At 46.7% G+C, this 15866-nt stretch overlaps 2 protein-coding genes across 2 annotated transcripts; one reads left to right on the plus strand and one right to left on the minus strand.

The window, feature by feature from the left end:
- Positions 1-2298: 2298 nt before the first annotated feature.
- F5J12DRAFT_782998 (uncharacterized protein) lies at positions 2299-10003 on the plus strand (the record flags this gene model as incomplete). Its single annotated transcript, XM_051742795.1, has 22 exons — positions 2299-2411; positions 2675-2825; positions 2877-3059; positions 3091-3623; positions 3804-4053; positions 4099-4192; positions 4306-4472; positions 4863-5044; positions 5098-5260; positions 5396-5456; positions 5560-5904; positions 5955-6137; positions 6184-6295; positions 6345-7090; positions 7141-7368; positions 7644-7795; positions 7843-8237; positions 8289-8414; positions 8463-8578; positions 8639-8779; positions 8800-9377; positions 9428-10003. The coding sequence occupies 22 exons, from the start codon at positions 2299-2301 to the stop codon at positions 10001-10003; spliced, it is 5595 nt and encodes a 1864-aa protein (XP_051599699.1).
- A 1692-nt stretch (positions 10004-11695) lies between these two features.
- F5J12DRAFT_913233 (P-loop containing nucleoside triphosphate hydrolase protein) lies at positions 11696-13436 on the minus strand (the record flags this gene model as incomplete). The annotated part of the gene is made up of 6 exons (XM_051749087.1): positions 13327-13436; positions 12973-13285; positions 12876-12909; positions 12607-12800; positions 12309-12534; positions 11696-12235 (listed from the first exon to the last, which is right to left on the minus strand). Exons 2-6 carry the CDS (start codon positions 13002-13004, stop codon positions 11696-11698), a joined length of 1026 nt encoding a protein of 341 aa, XP_051599700.1. The 5' UTR covers positions 13005-13285; positions 13327-13436.
- Positions 13437-15866: the final 2430 nt, after the last annotated feature.

Genomic DNA, 15866 nt, shown 5'->3' on the forward strand with positions numbered 1-15866 from the left:
TATACTTCGCTCCAAGCTCTCCCTGAGCTCAGTACAGCTTAGGACATTGAATTAAGTCACCATCCATCCTTCTGTAGGCTGACAGCAGTCTACCCTATTGCTTTCTATCACATTCTTGCTCCCTCTTCGTCAGGAGCACCCCCAACCCTCAGCACTCATCTTTGAGTGTTGTAGCTCACAAAAACCCTCCCAAAGAACAGGTTCTACCATCTAGGTACCGCATAGGCACACCACCACTTGCTTTCATTGTCTTTTGTGTTGGTTTTGGTTGGTTTTCACCACTGAACCTCACTTTGACTCACAACGTGTCTACCCATACTTTGGATGCATCTCTGGAACATTATGTAGGACTATATATGGAGTGGTCAGTTGCCGCTAGGCCGATTTCTGGTTTCAATAAGTGACTACATGTATTAAATGATCCAGTAGTGCTACTACAATACATTTTCTGTGAAATCCCAAGGGTAAGCCACCACTACCACTCAGCCAACAGCATGAGGGAGTGCTTGCTCGGCTTGACAATGCAATTATGAGAATGTCAAGCGAACATTTAGTATTTAGTATATAGAAGCCAAATCCGGTGACAGTGGAGTCACGTGACATTGCTATTCGTGATGTATAGTACAACACGCAGTACTGACTCAGAGGAAGTTGCTGGCACTCATGGCAACTGAACACATGCTGAGGCCGAGAATGTGACATTGATGGTGACCTCGCTAGTTGGACTGTGGCCAAACAACAGTACATAAGACTCAAGTATATAAATCCCCCCCAGTCAGTGGTATGTTTTTTCCCTTACTGTGTTTCCCTGCGATGGGACACTTCCCCTCCATCGTCCTCCCTCTCCCTCCATCTCCATCTCCCTTTCCCCCTCTCTCTCTCCCATTTTGTGTGCTACATCATCTTTGTTTTTATCTCAGCCCATCATCTCAGCTGTCATAAGGTAAGTGGCACCTCTGATCCCAGAATTTTCACATTACTTGATTACCATTACTTTGCAGCATCCTTGGTGCCTCACTATTGACTGTAGTCTGCAGCTACAGGATGTAGGGAGGGGCTGCCCTTGACCTTAGATTGTGCTTGGCCAGTGCAATTTTTGGTTGTTGGGTAATATGTTGGGTCTGGGGGAATAGTCTGTGCCTACATTGTAGGCCAGCTCATATGGGATCTGGGGGCTAGTCTGTACCTACATTGTAGGTCAGCTTATGATGTTTTATTTGGTCTGTACCCACCTGTGTGGGTCAGCCTATGACGTTTTTTTGTGTGGTATGTGTTGGTATATATTGGTAGTAGCTAGTTGGTCAGGCTTTGGTGTAGTGAGTATTCAACTTCTGTATAATCTATGTTGTACTGACATAAACTTTCTAGAGCTGTTTGTCTTTGACTCCTGGTGAATAAATAGTGCACCCCAGGTATGTGAACTTTGCAAAGTTGTGTTGATGCTAATGTGTTTTTAGTATCTTTGTTATCAGCTTTTGTGCGCTTTTTTGGGAACTTGGTTGAATTGAGGACGGTTTTTATTGGCCCAACTGTACTTCTGGAGGAGGGCCCCCTCTGGAATGCAGGCAAGCCTTGGTTTCTTATGAAACCATTATACCTTTGTAGTTGAAATTGTAACTGTAGTTGAATTTATGTATGACCTTGTACATGTCACTGCTTTGATTGGATTTGAATGCTGTGTGGGAATCTATGCTTCTTTTTTTGAATGAAGCATGTGCTAACCCTAACCCTAGCATAAGACTTGGTGTATTTCTTCATGCAAGTCTCCTTCTAACCCTAACCTTAGCAAATGACTTGGTGTATTGTTTCATGTCAGTCTGCCTGGCTGGTGGATGGTGCTAGATTAGCACTGGTGTTCCATGGCTGATCTTCTTAAGCAAGGTTTCCCTTTGATGCTCAAGAGCTTGCCAATGGCATTACTAGCAACCCAACATCTTCCCTTCAAATGCTGACTGGATGTGTTCCTAGCTGTTGGATGTTGCTAGATTGCTAGATTAGTATTGGTGTTCCATGGTTTCCCATGATGCTCAAGAGATTGCTGGACTGGATTGACTTGGAGTTCAACTGCTGCTGAGTTTGATTCCACCATTCCAGGCCCCTGCTTACATGACTAGATGTTTCAAGAAACATGGTGTATCTAGTAGACTAAGTTGGGTTTCTGGATTCTGGATCTTCCCCCAAGTCAAGCAAGGTCCCTTGTGGAGAATAACTTCCAACTTATGTACTGAGTGATTTTTAACTATTTTTCTCACGGTTGAAAAATTTTCCTTTGACTTTTCCAACACCCCCCACATCATCATGGATGATTCCCTGCATACAATGGTGGTTGGAATGCTGAAGGCTGCCTTTGGAACAGTCCCTATGATCTCTTCCAGCTCTATTTTCTCAAATCACCAGCTCAGGAAGCCAAGGTAAGCCATAAGCAGTGATGCTACACTTGCTATGTATTTAGTTGGATAATAGACTTTGATCCTTGGCTGAGTTAACCCAAGTCAGGGCAACATTGCAAGGGGAATCTGGTCTAACTTCAGATGCTATTACATCTTTGGAAGTTAGGCTGGCATCCAGCAGTCATTACACATGCCATCCTCAATCCCTGTAGGTGATTTCCACAACAATTGCAAGTGATCCAAGTCTGACCCTTAATAGATGTGTTGCATTGGGATGCAGACAGGTTTTCTGAACCATTGGTGCATGCCAAGGACAGGACCATCCATTTTGAAAACCCAAAAATTGGGTATATCAATGCTCCTGCCACAGTTCTGGATGTGCATGGCAGGGTGATAGTATGGTATCTGCCTGGTATTGTCCCAGATGCACGGATAGTGAGTGTTTTCATTCTCTGACAACCCTTCACTACAGCTTTTATATCATAGGAACTTCTCAATTCCCTTCTCCTTTCCATAAAAGACAATCTTCAGACTGAGCCCAAGAACAAGCCAAAAGACAAAAGCAAGCTTAACAAACAATATGGCCATAAGCATCAGCCTGTTGACCAAGTCATGTATGGACATGGCAGGATTTCCATGTCTCCTGCCACATTCCAACAGGCTCATGAGGTTTGTCCAGGTGCTGTGATTTCCATGGTAGGGGCTGACAAATTTAAAGAGGTTGGTTGATACACTCTATCAAAGCACATCCCTCAAACAGAAAGCCAATAGGGAATGGCTGCTCAAGATTTCTTATGTGGAACACTTCTGGAGCAATATAGCAAAGGTCTCATTGCCAGATATGGCCAGGGCTGGTGATCAAGCAATGTTGGCCAAGGCTGGCAGGGTGGAGAATGAGATATCCCTGGATTGGCCATCGGTCTATACCAACATTGATATTATTGTCAATCAGGAAACTCCCTCTCACCGAGATGTCACATCCACCCCAACCCTTCTGGATTCATTAGTGAGCCTGGGTTCTCACAATGCTAAATTCCTTATTCCAGATCTGGGGGCCGAACTGGCTTATTCCCCAGGCACCATGATTTTCCTATCAGGAAAAATCCTTCAACATTCTGTGCCAAAGTGGGAGAAGGGAGAAAGAATTGCATTGGTGCATTATATGAAGGACAAAGTACATGACCGACTCAAGGTCACAAGACCAGCATGGACTACCCAAAAGGACATTCTTGGGTTGGCTGTCAGATACACTTAAAACACATTTTAGTGGCAATTTTTGGGTACAAATATTTTAAATACATTTGATAACCTTGTTCTGGACTTGTGTGGTGTTGTTTTGGGGATGAAAAATTTTCAATACAGCTGAAAACCTTGCTTTTGACTCTTCCTGTGCTCAATCATGCATCATCGTAGAACCAAAGTCCTTGGCAAAAGCTCTGCAGGAGGTTTGTATAAATTTGAAGTCACTAAAACCCAGAGAGGAAAGGACACCTACAAGGAGGTGGATGCTAGACACCTCTACCTCCCATCTCAGAGTCAACCTTCAACTCCAAGGACCCCCAGGACAATAGGCTCCCAAAATGTTGTCCCAGACTCCTTTGACATGCCTACCTTGGACTGGAATGATGAGGAAGATACCCCAAATACTAGGAGGGTTACCAAGGTGGGAAGTTTTGCCTGATACTGCATTGGCTAAATTATCCCCTAGAGTCAAAATGATTTCATCAGAGAATGGCTGCCTTGGAGAGCAGAATATCTCAAAGTCATTCTTGAGGGAGAGCAGCTGGCTAAGGGGGGGATATGTGAGCAGTGCTGTCAGGCAGAAGGAAGTATCAGATGCATGTCCTGCATTGGTGTGCATGCCTGGTGTGGTCCTTGTGCTGTGAAAGTGCATCAAAATCTTCCATTCCACAAGGTACAAAGATGGAATGCTACTCATTACCAGGATACCTCTTTGATGGCACTTGGGTTCCTTTGGCACATTGGCCATGGGGGTCATCCTTGCCCTCAAAACAGACAGAATCAGGATCCAGACTCAGAGGAGTTGGGCTATACTTCTGGGGAAGGGCCTCCCAATTACAGGTCAATGGCAGTCATATCCTGTAGCCTCCATGTTAACCTCTGGTAGCAGGAGATCCTTCAGATCAAAAATGACCATAGTGCACACAGAAGGAATTTTCACTCATGAGATTTCTTGGTGCAATTGCCCTGGGTCAGATCCAATCGACTGGCACCTTGATTTACTCAGGGAAAGACTCTTTCCAGCCAGTATAACAAAGCCCAAGACTGCTTTCACCTTTGATGTTCTTAATCACTTTCTCATTGATGCCCTGGAATGCAAGACTTCAGCTATGAGTTTCTATCAGAAGCTGAAGAGGTTCACCAACAATGCATTTCCTGACTGTATACCAGTTGAGTGCCATGCACTATTTGCTCTTAGGGGGTTCTATTAATGCATTCATTTCCAATTAGGACAGGTACCGAGAGCTGATGAGGGTTTCCAGACTGTGGAGGGATTTGAAACATAGGAAATGGTTTGGCTTTGGTCATGATAAAGAACAAGATCCTAGACAAGGAGAACTTGCACTCTTTTGTCCTGCCTGCCCACAACCAGGTATTAATTTACCTCCAGATTGGAAAACCCAATATGACAGGTATGGAGTGATAATCTGTAGGGTTTTGATTTCTAACTCCCCTCCCCCCTTAGTGATACCATAATGAGGCAATATGTCATGGATGGCAACTTCACTGCTCAGCATATGAAAATGAACAAGCCTGAGTTGGATGTGTCATTAGCAGATGGAACTGGTTACATGGTTGCTGAAAAGCCCTACCAGGCCCATCTTGAGCAGTCTTTGGATAACAAGGAGGTGAGTTGTCCCAAGGTCATGGAGTTTAAATGACCCACTGTACTGGTAGAGATCCACCTGCAGCAATCACAGGGCAATCAATGCTGCTAATATTAACAAGTCCAATCTCCTGGTCCACTGGGATTGGTGCCACAGCCTGTGCTCGGCATGGTTGCTTTGTTCCCCATTCTGTGGTGGACTTTCAGAAAGGGGAAAAGTGAGTGGACCTGATGGATGTACTGGAAGCCTTTGGAACTCATTTTGTGCTAGGTACATGAACACAGATTACTCCATCTGCAGTGCTCTTGATTATCATTCAGAAAGCATCACAAAGGCCCTTGTCATTTATGATGTTGGGTGCCAGTGGAGTATTAACTTCCAGAGTCGGGTAAAATCCAGCTGCTCTCTCCATCTCCCTCCCTCCCTGGAAATCATTCCTGCTGTGGGGAAGTTTCATCTTGCTGCCCACAAACTCTCTTGCTTTCCAAGATATAGCCTCAACTTTATCAAGGGTGCTGGTCATCTGGATGGTGAAATTTTGGAGACATTGTGGGCTCCATTCAATAAGATCTCTCCCACTGCAAGGTCTATGACTCAGGCCCACAGACAAGAAGTGTATGATGACCATATGAGAGATTCTAACTGGAAAAAAATTGTCAACATGGGTGAGAGACCTTTTCTTCAAAGAGAAGTTAATTTACCCTGTACATCTCAGTTCCTGCACTGTTGAAAAAATACAAGACCTCACACAAGTGCCTAGAAGAAATGAATCAGGCATATGAGCAGTTGACAGCTGTTCTAGACCCTGGCCAACTTGCCCAATGGGAGTCAGATGTTCTTGAGGCAGAAGCAAATCAAGGTGATTCCCTAGACATTTATTTGTTGAAAGGGGAAAAAGGTCAGTATGTTCCTAAGAAACCCTGGGCATGTCTGATGGCCTGTAGCCCCTACCATGGGTGAAGTGCAGTTAAAGCTCATGAAAAATCCACCTGTGTCCCCAGGGAGCCATGGTTCTGTGGCTTGGCTTGTGGAAGGAATTAGCATAGAGGATGCACAGTATGGTCTGTGGTTTCCAGAAGCAATAGGTTGCTAACCAGACCTGCAGGGACCAGCTAAGATCTGAGCTTAGACAGAGCCACATGTCTACCAGACAAGAAATCAAAGTCTCAGAGAAAAGAAAAAGACTTTCTGCCAGGATTGACAAATTCCATGGCACCAGCCAGGCATTTCTCAAAGGTTTGGAGGTGGACGATGTCTTCATACCCCAGGATGATCCAGCATTCCTTGGGCAAGGTGAAGAAATTGATGACAATGGAGAGTACTGGGAAGATGATGAGGATTGGGAGGCTACAGAAGAAGGAGAGGAGCTACCTGCTGAGCTCATGAGTATATGGATGCCCTCATCCATTGGAGCAACCAAACTGATGGAGCTTGGCCTTCATGACCTCCTCAAAGAAGAAATGGAACTCAGGATTGGGCAAGCTAATGATTGTCTAGACCAGCTCCGAACCAACCTTGGACACAAGGCAATGTTATACAGACAGAACTTCCGCAGTGCACAATCAACTAGGGAAGGTACAAGAACCAAGCAGGACATCCAAAAAGTGGTGGCTCAGATAAACAAGCAGGTCAGAAGTTATCAGAGGGCAAGGCAGGCCATTCTCCAGTTGGAACCCAATCAAGAGATTGGACAAAAATATCAGGCTATTCAGCCCCAGGACCTGGCAGTGAGTAAGGATGTTACAGAGGAGAACTGGTTTGGGCAGGGAACCAGCAAAATGGCATGGTTTTGGATGATGGATGGTGAACAGGGTCAACTGAATGCTGAGAAGGGGGGTTTAATGGAGGAGTGTAAGTGTTAATACTACTCAAAAAAATCTCACCAATAAATTGTGGGGCAGTTTACAGGATCAACTGGCTCAAAGCAAGGGCAAGAAGGGACAGGTGGAAAGAAGAATTGTCATTGGTGAGGCATGAGATGGTTTGGGCCATCTTATGGTTTGAGTTCCAGAAGGACATATGGGAGAAAAGGGCTCTACAATTGTTGGAACCAGGGAAAAAGGCTTATGCTCATAAGCAGATAGTGTTGTGGACTGACTTTTCCAAAAAGGCCCAATTGATGTTCCAAGGTAAACAAATGGATTGTATTTAGAACATGGGTATATGTGTATAGTTTTCCGATTACCCTTGCTTTGCACTTGGTATCTGAATCAAAGTGAATAGCAAATACATCAAAACAATCATACCATAATGGTACCTTTCCTAAGAGAGTGATGGCCAAAAACTTCAACCTCCTGCCTAAATTGGGAAAGGCTGAAAAATTTTCACCTTGCTTCCAACCTCCATCATCTGTGCTGCTAATTATCCCCCTGATTTTATTCTCTCATGGCTGATTGGTCTGAAGTCTACTCTGATCTGCTGTCCTCCTATGTGGAGCAGTACACAGATGCCCGAGGGAATCCTGACCTCAGGGCCCAGATCCTGGCTGATGTGAAATCCCAGATCCTTCAGCAAGCATCTTCAGGATCTGTGGAATTGCCCCAGAACTTGAGAGTGGTAGGGTATCTTTTTCATCAAGTTTCACATATCTCAAGTGTATTTAGGCCATCAGAAGGGTGTTTTTGCCAGAACTAGACCCTGAAGACCAGGATGATGAGGAACACATCATTGAGAGCATCCTGGCTGCAACAGACAAGAGGAAGGAGCAGCCTGGGACTGGTGAGGATGAGGATGGCAGAGAGGAGAGGACCAGACCTACCAAGGCTGGAAATTACAGAAAACCCTTCACTGATTTTACTGCCTCCCAGCAGCTCTTCAAAGAGGACATGGATGCCTATGATAGGGAGAGGAGGGACACCAAGGACCCCAAGACCATAGGTCAGAGGACCAAAATCATCCAACAGTGGTGGGAGTCTCTTGCAGATGACAAGAAGGCTGAAGCAGGGAGGGCTGCTTCCAAGTGGAATAAGTTGGGAGCTCCAAAAGAAACTCATGAATTGTCAGTGCTGGTCTACTTCAAATGTCTTATACTAATCATGCAATAATTCAGGTACAGGAGAAAAAATTTTCCCAACATGGCCAGAGACTTTATTGAAACAGTCAGGAGGACCATGGGGTCAAATATAGTGATGTTTCTGGCTCATGAGACTACTGATTCTCAGATCAAGATGGCAGTGTAGGTTCCCCTTTACCTTGTCTATCCAATGCTAATGAAGAAACCTAGCTTTGAAACACAACCCCCTGATGGGAAGAAGGCCTTCTCAGAGTCTTCAGAGCCCACCAAGGATTGGGTTCTAAAGGGAGAGCAAATGTTAACCAATTATCTTTTGACTGAAGCTGGTAAGTGATAAACATTGGTGATCAATGTAATATGTGTACCTAGGTTGATTCCATACTCAGCTGAGGAAGATTTGAATGATGAGAATCCAAAGGTGGAGATAGCCTTGGATGATGAAGGAAACCCAGAGGTACCAGCTTGGACTGGTCAGAAACTCAAGGTCCAGCAGAGTTTGGCAAGAATGGTCTTCCAGGCTGCCTATGGTATGTTCTTGATTGTCAAGTGCATCTACAGTTGTTGATGGAAGTTGGAAACATAGCAAAGTTTACAGGGAAGCCCAAGGCCAAGGTTCCCTGGGGCCTGCTTATCAAGTCCCATTTGGAGTATCTGAGTTCCGATTCCATCCCAGAAGGATTTGTGATGAAAGATCCTTCAAAATGGACCAAGGCTGACATGTGGATGCTTTGGAATCATTGGAATTCCCAAGAGGAGGAGGATAAGGTGATTGTTTCATTCATCAAGTGCAAAAAGGAGGATGAGCCATTGGGAAGGCCCTGGAACAGGAAAACCCCATCCAAAAAGAGAGAGTGGATGAGCCCTGGGGAGGACAGTGAAGCTGGGGTGGAGGCCAAGCCCTCAGATTTAGGGGAAGAAATTGGTGGGGCTGGTATGACCCCTATAGCAACTTCATCAGGGGCCCAGGATATCCTTGACTCTGGGAGGGCCCCATCTGAAGATACCCCTCATGAATCCAGCCCTGCTTGTCATGCCAATGGGGACAGGGTGAAATATTTAAAGTCCCTTTGCATCATGCCCAGGTACCAGGAACTTGTTGAGCTTGTAGATGGCTTGCCAGAGACAGTAAGTGATAAACTTTCTTCAAATACCAGGTTAACAAACATTTTGTACAGGAACCTGATGCTGGACCAGTCAACCTGCCTGTCTGGGCATCTTGGGCCTGGAGTGCCCAGTATTTGCCCCAGGAGATGCATGGCAATGAGGATTCCTTCTGGAAGGCACTGTATCAATTGCAAAGTGAAAAGTTTGCATCCACCCAGAAAGGTCTTACCATTGTACTGGGATTTGGTTTGTTGTGGAGGGAGTGCAAAAGAGCACAGGACATAGAATCAGATGACCCTGAAGCTGCTAATCTGGGCTTTTTGCTAGGCTCAGGTCTTGATATCCACAAGGGGGAAGATGTTATGGGTGCAGTGGGGCTGGTAGTTGCAAGACTGCAGCAGAATTCTGGTGGCTCAAGCAGAGGGATTGGTGCACAGGAAACAACTGGGGTCAGTGCAGGGGATTCCTGTCCCACCCAGGGGGGTGGCATGAAGGAATCCCAGAATACAAGAAAGGATGTGAGGAAAAGAAAAAGGGGAGGCAGTGGGGATGTTGATCAGAAGATGGCAAAGGAGGGTGAAGAGGCAAGCAAGAAATCAACTAGAGCTTGTCAACCAACCAAGAGAGCTCTGGGTCTTGGTCTATAAATAAACTGTAGATGGTGTGAATCAAAAGGATCCCTATATATGGCTACCCATGCTCATTGCAAGTTTCAAACCCTGTGAGATCACTGACATCACCTGGAGGTGAAGAATGGCCATGGATTCAGGGGGTAAGGCCACCCCCCAGTGAGGTTGGCCAACACTGGTCTCAGGGGGTATGTCCATCTGGAAGTGTCATCAGAGTCAATACTTCTGGTAACATCTAAATTGACAAGCAATTGATTATGCCAAGGGAATTTTCAGGGTTTGGCCAACCCTACTTCCAGGTGGTGAGGTCTGTGTCCATCCCCCAGTGAAATCGGCTGACACCACTTCCAGGGTGTGGGTCCATCCCCCAGTGAGGTTGGCCAACACCACTTCCAGGGTGTGGGTCCATTGCCCAGTGAGGTCGGCCGACACCACTTCCAGGGTGTGAGTCCATCCCCCAGTGAGGTCGGCCGACCTCCCTCCAACATGTTGGCCTATCCACCATCAGGGTCTATAGGCCAATGTCGGTTAGTCCCACTTTCAGGACCAAATGTGCATGTCAGATGACCCACTTTCTGGATTACATGTGACTGAAGGGTCTGGGGGCAGACTGTATGCCAAGACCAACAGGAACTGTGGGGGTAAAGGTAACACCAGTAGGGGGGCCAGACATGGTGAAGAGCAAAGAACTGAAGAGTATATGCATGAGAACGATGAATGCTTGGATGAGAGATGATGAAGGTCGAAGGAGAGAGAGACACAAGACAGGGGGAGGTAATCTAAGCATGAACGTGTCTTAGATTACATAATGTTCACGTGATCGCTACGAAGGCCCTGTTGACTGCGTCCAAGATCGCAGGCTCACTAGTTAGCAGTAAACGCCCACTCTCCTATGGGCCCGCACTCGACGTACACCCTCGACATATGGATGAATTTTCGGTCCGGTTCAGACACGTCGATGTTATTTTGCCAGTCAGTATGATCTACAAGACATTTCTCGGGGTGTCACAAACACCCAAGGCTCCCATTACTCGCGGAGCCTGACTTATGCTATCGATGATGTTACTACTAGTACATGCTTACTATTTTTTTTGTCGGCACCGATATGTGACTTCGACTATCAATACTTATGACTTTCTGACAGAATCAAAACATCGCGATCGAGTACATGTGTCGCGGTGTCCTGAGATCTTGGGAATGAGCGCACCAGAGTCTGCAGCTGCCCTCTCCCTCACCTTTGCGGTCCTCTTATGTAAGTGGACAGATTGAAGTCTTGTGGAGATTCACTACGACTCGATAGACCGCTACGAAGCGCAGACCATTTTCCACTGTCTCAACGCCGTGCTGCAAAGACGACCAAAGCTGACTACAACCAGATAATAAGGACAGCAGTCATTATTAGCCGTAGGGGTATTGAGGATCCAAATGCCCGTGCAGTATACGTAGGCTGCCCTCGAGCAGTTTCCGACTTGCGAGCCTGGTTCCCAACCTCTCTTGAGTGTTTCCTTCCGACGAAATTCTTCCTCCTCAATTTTTTCTTTTGGTTTCACCAGCTGTTCAATCTCCTCCGTCATTCGGCGAATCCTTTCTGCTATTTGCGTTTTTTGTGCGGCCAACATGTTGCATGCCAGTGCTTCGTTTGCCCGGATGGCCATCACCGCCGCCCATTTTCGAATCTGGAAAAGTGTCTGCCCTCGTCTACTTGTTCGCTCACGCTGGAGGTGATCCCAAAACAGAAATACTTTCTCCCGTGCAATAGCGTCCCGCTGCATAATAAACAGCAGCGTCTGCCAACCGCCTGTTGTTCTGTATGGCGCTGAAAAGGTTTCTCCGGAACAGAAGTCCTTCTCGTTCCTCTTGTTCGGTATGTGCCTTCTGTTGCTCCTCTAATTCTCGTATGCGTTCCAAATGCACCAACTTTTCTGCTTCCATACCTGCAATGATGGCCAGAAGTCGGGCCTTCTCGGTCTTGAAGGTTTGTTCCATGTTTTCGATACGACTTTTAATGTTTTCAATTTCCTCACGTTTGCTCTCCAGATCATCTTGAGCTACCCGTCGCCTTTCCTCGTCATTGTCACGGGTCAAAGCCTCCAAACTTGCGTAAATTTCTCGAAGCTCAGTACCATATTGCTCTGCTTGCTCCTTCAGAGCTCGCGTGAGCTCTTTACCCACGGCTGTCCCCGAGAACTCCTTATGTTCGTCGATGATTTCCTGCTGGCCTGCGAGAGTTACGTTGCCCTTATTGATTAACTGGCGAACGATGGCTTTCGCTGAGGCTGTCGTGCCGTCATGACGAACCATTTTACCTGCCCCCTTCAAGGACAGCTTTGTAGAACTTGTTATCAGTTGCTAGCTCGCTCTCTCTTTTATTGCAGATTTCTGGCTCGTCGTCTCTCCACATATTGGTGACAATGACGATGTTCTTGAATGCATCCTTCCCGCAGAGTTCGCGGAAGCACCTGAAGTTGCGCATCGATGTACCTGTCATGCGGGGGTTGGAAATGCGATGCATATAGATGACGCCAGTGAGCTTAACGCCCTGTTCGTACCTGCGAGTTAGGACGTGCGTCATACCGATTGTAGTTCAATCCCCTCCCGCGTATGTACGCAATGCGACTCACGTGTTGGCAAGGTACGCAGATATGTGTGCTATGATCTCCCTCTCCTTGCGATTGGTGTCGTCAAAGCCCGGCGTGTCGATCAACGTTACCATACACTCATCCAGGTAAAACGGCTTTGACGATTGCACGTCAATCGTGCAGCTCTCGAGTCCCATCCCTACCACAAGATCCGACTTGCTCGCACAGTTGATGAACTATCACGTCGACCACGATGAGATGGAGATGAGCGTTCCATAAGTGGGGAAGCTGGTAGGGTATGGTATGCTCACAGTGGATTTTCCACTTCCCGTGAGGCCCATGACGCTGTATGGACGAGGTGAGGCGTGTCGGTTACAGACATGTTATATGGATGTCACATGTACGCACGCAATTCGAGCTTCATTTCCTGGAGAAGACATTTATGCACGTCGTTCGTGATTGTAAGAATTGTAAATCCAGTGGTGGCGGAAAAGGAAACAGTGTGTCCTACTAGCAAAACACCTTGCAGTAGGGCGAGGGTTTCCTGCTATGTGCGGAGACATGCTTTATATCTTCACTTACCACATTGCCACCTCGTTGTCGAACTATTTGGACCGTCGGAATCTTCACAAGTGAAACACGCAGCTGCACGTGCCTCACCGAATGTGTGACGGAAGCGAATGTCCCATTATAATCGTGAGCACAAGTTGCATGCGCTCTGCGCCCCGGAATACCTTAAAATTCGCCAATGTGTATACCGTGAAATTCTGGAAGAGCAATTCACCGCCCCCCAGTTCAACCTTTCAAGTGGATGAGTGCAGCCTGGCACTATGTAGCCAGACCACGCTTCGGTGAGCGCCCAAATCAACCTTTCGTGAAACCTTGACCTTGGATGTCGCAGGTCACAAGTGCCATGAACAGGTGTATGATTCCTAAAAAGAAATATGAAGCAATATTTCACCCCCGTGCAACGGCTTCACAATTGGTGGCTTTTGGGCCTTCTTGCTGGAGTCGAGTTTGGTCTGGGGCTGACAGTAGGCTGACGATAAGACGGAGCAGAAGAGGTTGGTTGAGGATAGGACGGAGTGAGTGGAAAAGCTTGGTTGACGGCAGGATGGACTGAAAACGCTTGGTAAATGGGCACATGCAAGCTGGAGGACCGAAAGATGGCTTTGAACAGTAGAATAAGTTGGTTTTACCAGACTTCATGGACAATATAGACGATCAACAACGAGACCTCGCTCGCTCGCCGAGTGTCATTGCACCTGCAAAAGTCCCATGAACTTTCCCGGCGGCAGGGTTGGAAGCACGCAGAGAGGACTTCTATGTGGGAAAGGAGGATATTTGGATGAGACTTCGCGATTCGTGTGTGAAGTCTTGGGATCATACGGTCAGTTTACATCCCCCGATTTCCTGACCTTTCAGGAGCTGACTTTCCGCAGAGCTCGCAGGGTTTCGATACATATAAGGATGGCCCCTGTCTCTCGTATCCTTTGCACAACAAACCTTGTACGACCAGATGGGTCATCATTAGCGAAGAAGGTATGGCTTAAGACGGGCAGACCATCGAGTTACATACGAAGGGGAGGCTCGAATCGAAGGTTAGATTATTCAGCAAAGGGCCGATTCCATTTTACTGTTTGGCTCACTTACTATGCGCAGGGATAGTGTGAATACACCCATGAATCGAATCCTTCTCTTCGGCGGCTACTGATTTGAAGGAACTGGGGGTATTAGGGTGCTTGTAGGCTTGTGTCGTATGGCTTCGTATGGCATCCCGCAGACAACAACCAGGCCGACCGCTCTATCAGGCTATCAAAAAACTTCAAGTTAAGCATGAGGACCCATAAAATGCAACCAGGTTCACTGAAAGCCAACCATGTGCACCCAAAGCCAAACAGGTCACACCAGACAGAACCAAGGGACAAGCAGGTGTGTTGAGGGGCAAGCTATGTATCCAGAAGCAGAGGCAGGCACAGAAGTAGAGCCCCAGGTGCATCAAGCTGCAGCCAAGCATGTGATAAACCATACAGCTGAAGAAGTTTGTGGGGTTGCAGAGGGGAAACTGTAAGCATACTGCTCACCACTAACATCATCAGTAGACCACTTTGTGAGCTGGTAGTCCTAGGGAATCTGTCCAGTGCTGGACAGCTCTGGACAGCTCTGGCCAGCAAAAGTGATTTACTGATGATGCCACTCATGCTGTTGATGCTGCTGCTAGCATGTCACACTATCACATCTCCTATTGTGCTCCTGTCTGGGCATGCAGATCCCTCTTGCTGTGTTGCATTGTTTGGACACTGGGGGTATATATACTGGTGGTGTCTGTGTTGTGGATGGATCATATCTCTTTCTTCCCTTTCTCTCTCTCCGTCCATCATCTTGTATCAGCATATATGCTTGATTACTCAAATCCACACACCTGTTGATGTTCTGTCATTGTTGTGATCTGTTTGAGTGTGCTCACCCCTCCATGGTGAGTTCCAGAAACCCAGAGAGGAATCTGTAGGGAACCTCAGTAGTCTGTCAAGCTACTGAGGGACTAGGTAAATTTTACTAGTGTATGGGTGTGCTCTAACAGCTTATGTAAGTGACATGATCACGTGCCTAAGTCCAAGTAAGGACAGGGGTTGTTTCACTCCAACAACAGTTCATGGAATATTGACCATAAGGTGCAACCAAGTGTGGCATACTATAAGGCATGAGGGCAGCTATGTTATCCACTGGGATACAACCAACTGAGTTACCAACTGCTGAGGTACACTGAGGTTCCCCATTTGCAGTGAGTTGCTACTATCTATGTATATTGATGCATTTTGTGGGGAACTGCATGGAAAGCAAAGTCATATGTGATGCTTGGAACAGTCCCAGTGTCTCCCAGCATTCCCAGAAAACTTACTTCCCATTCTCCCATCCTCGCATCTAGTTGTATCATATTGATCAGACCCAAGAATGACTGTGTCAGAGTGTCGGGATCTCTCAAGGTTTCATCTGTCCAAGATGAAGAAGCCAGAGATGGAAACCACTGAATTAAATCAGCATCTGATTTGCAAGTCCCAACTTTGGATCCTGGGCTCTCTTGTTATTTCCTGTCAGTAAGTGGCAGCTAGGACTCATGGCAGATGATGTGCTTGACCATTGGACCAGGACCAGCATATCTGTCCTTGAGCATCTGAAAGGGGTGATAAGGGCCATTTGTGGCAAACTTTCTCATCTCACTGTGATTCAAAGTGTGGTTCAGTGGTGAAAACCAACCAAAACCAACACAAAAGACAAAAAGAGTGAGTGGTGGTGTGCCTATG

The sequence above is a fragment of the Pisolithus orientalis genome (genome assembly GCF_024613125.1).
Source record: "Pisolithus orientalis strain OTSU chromosome Unknown F5J12scaffold_15, whole genome shotgun sequence".
Classification (NCBI taxonomy): Eukaryota; Fungi; Basidiomycota; class Agaricomycetes; order Boletales; family Pisolithaceae; genus Pisolithus; species Pisolithus orientalis.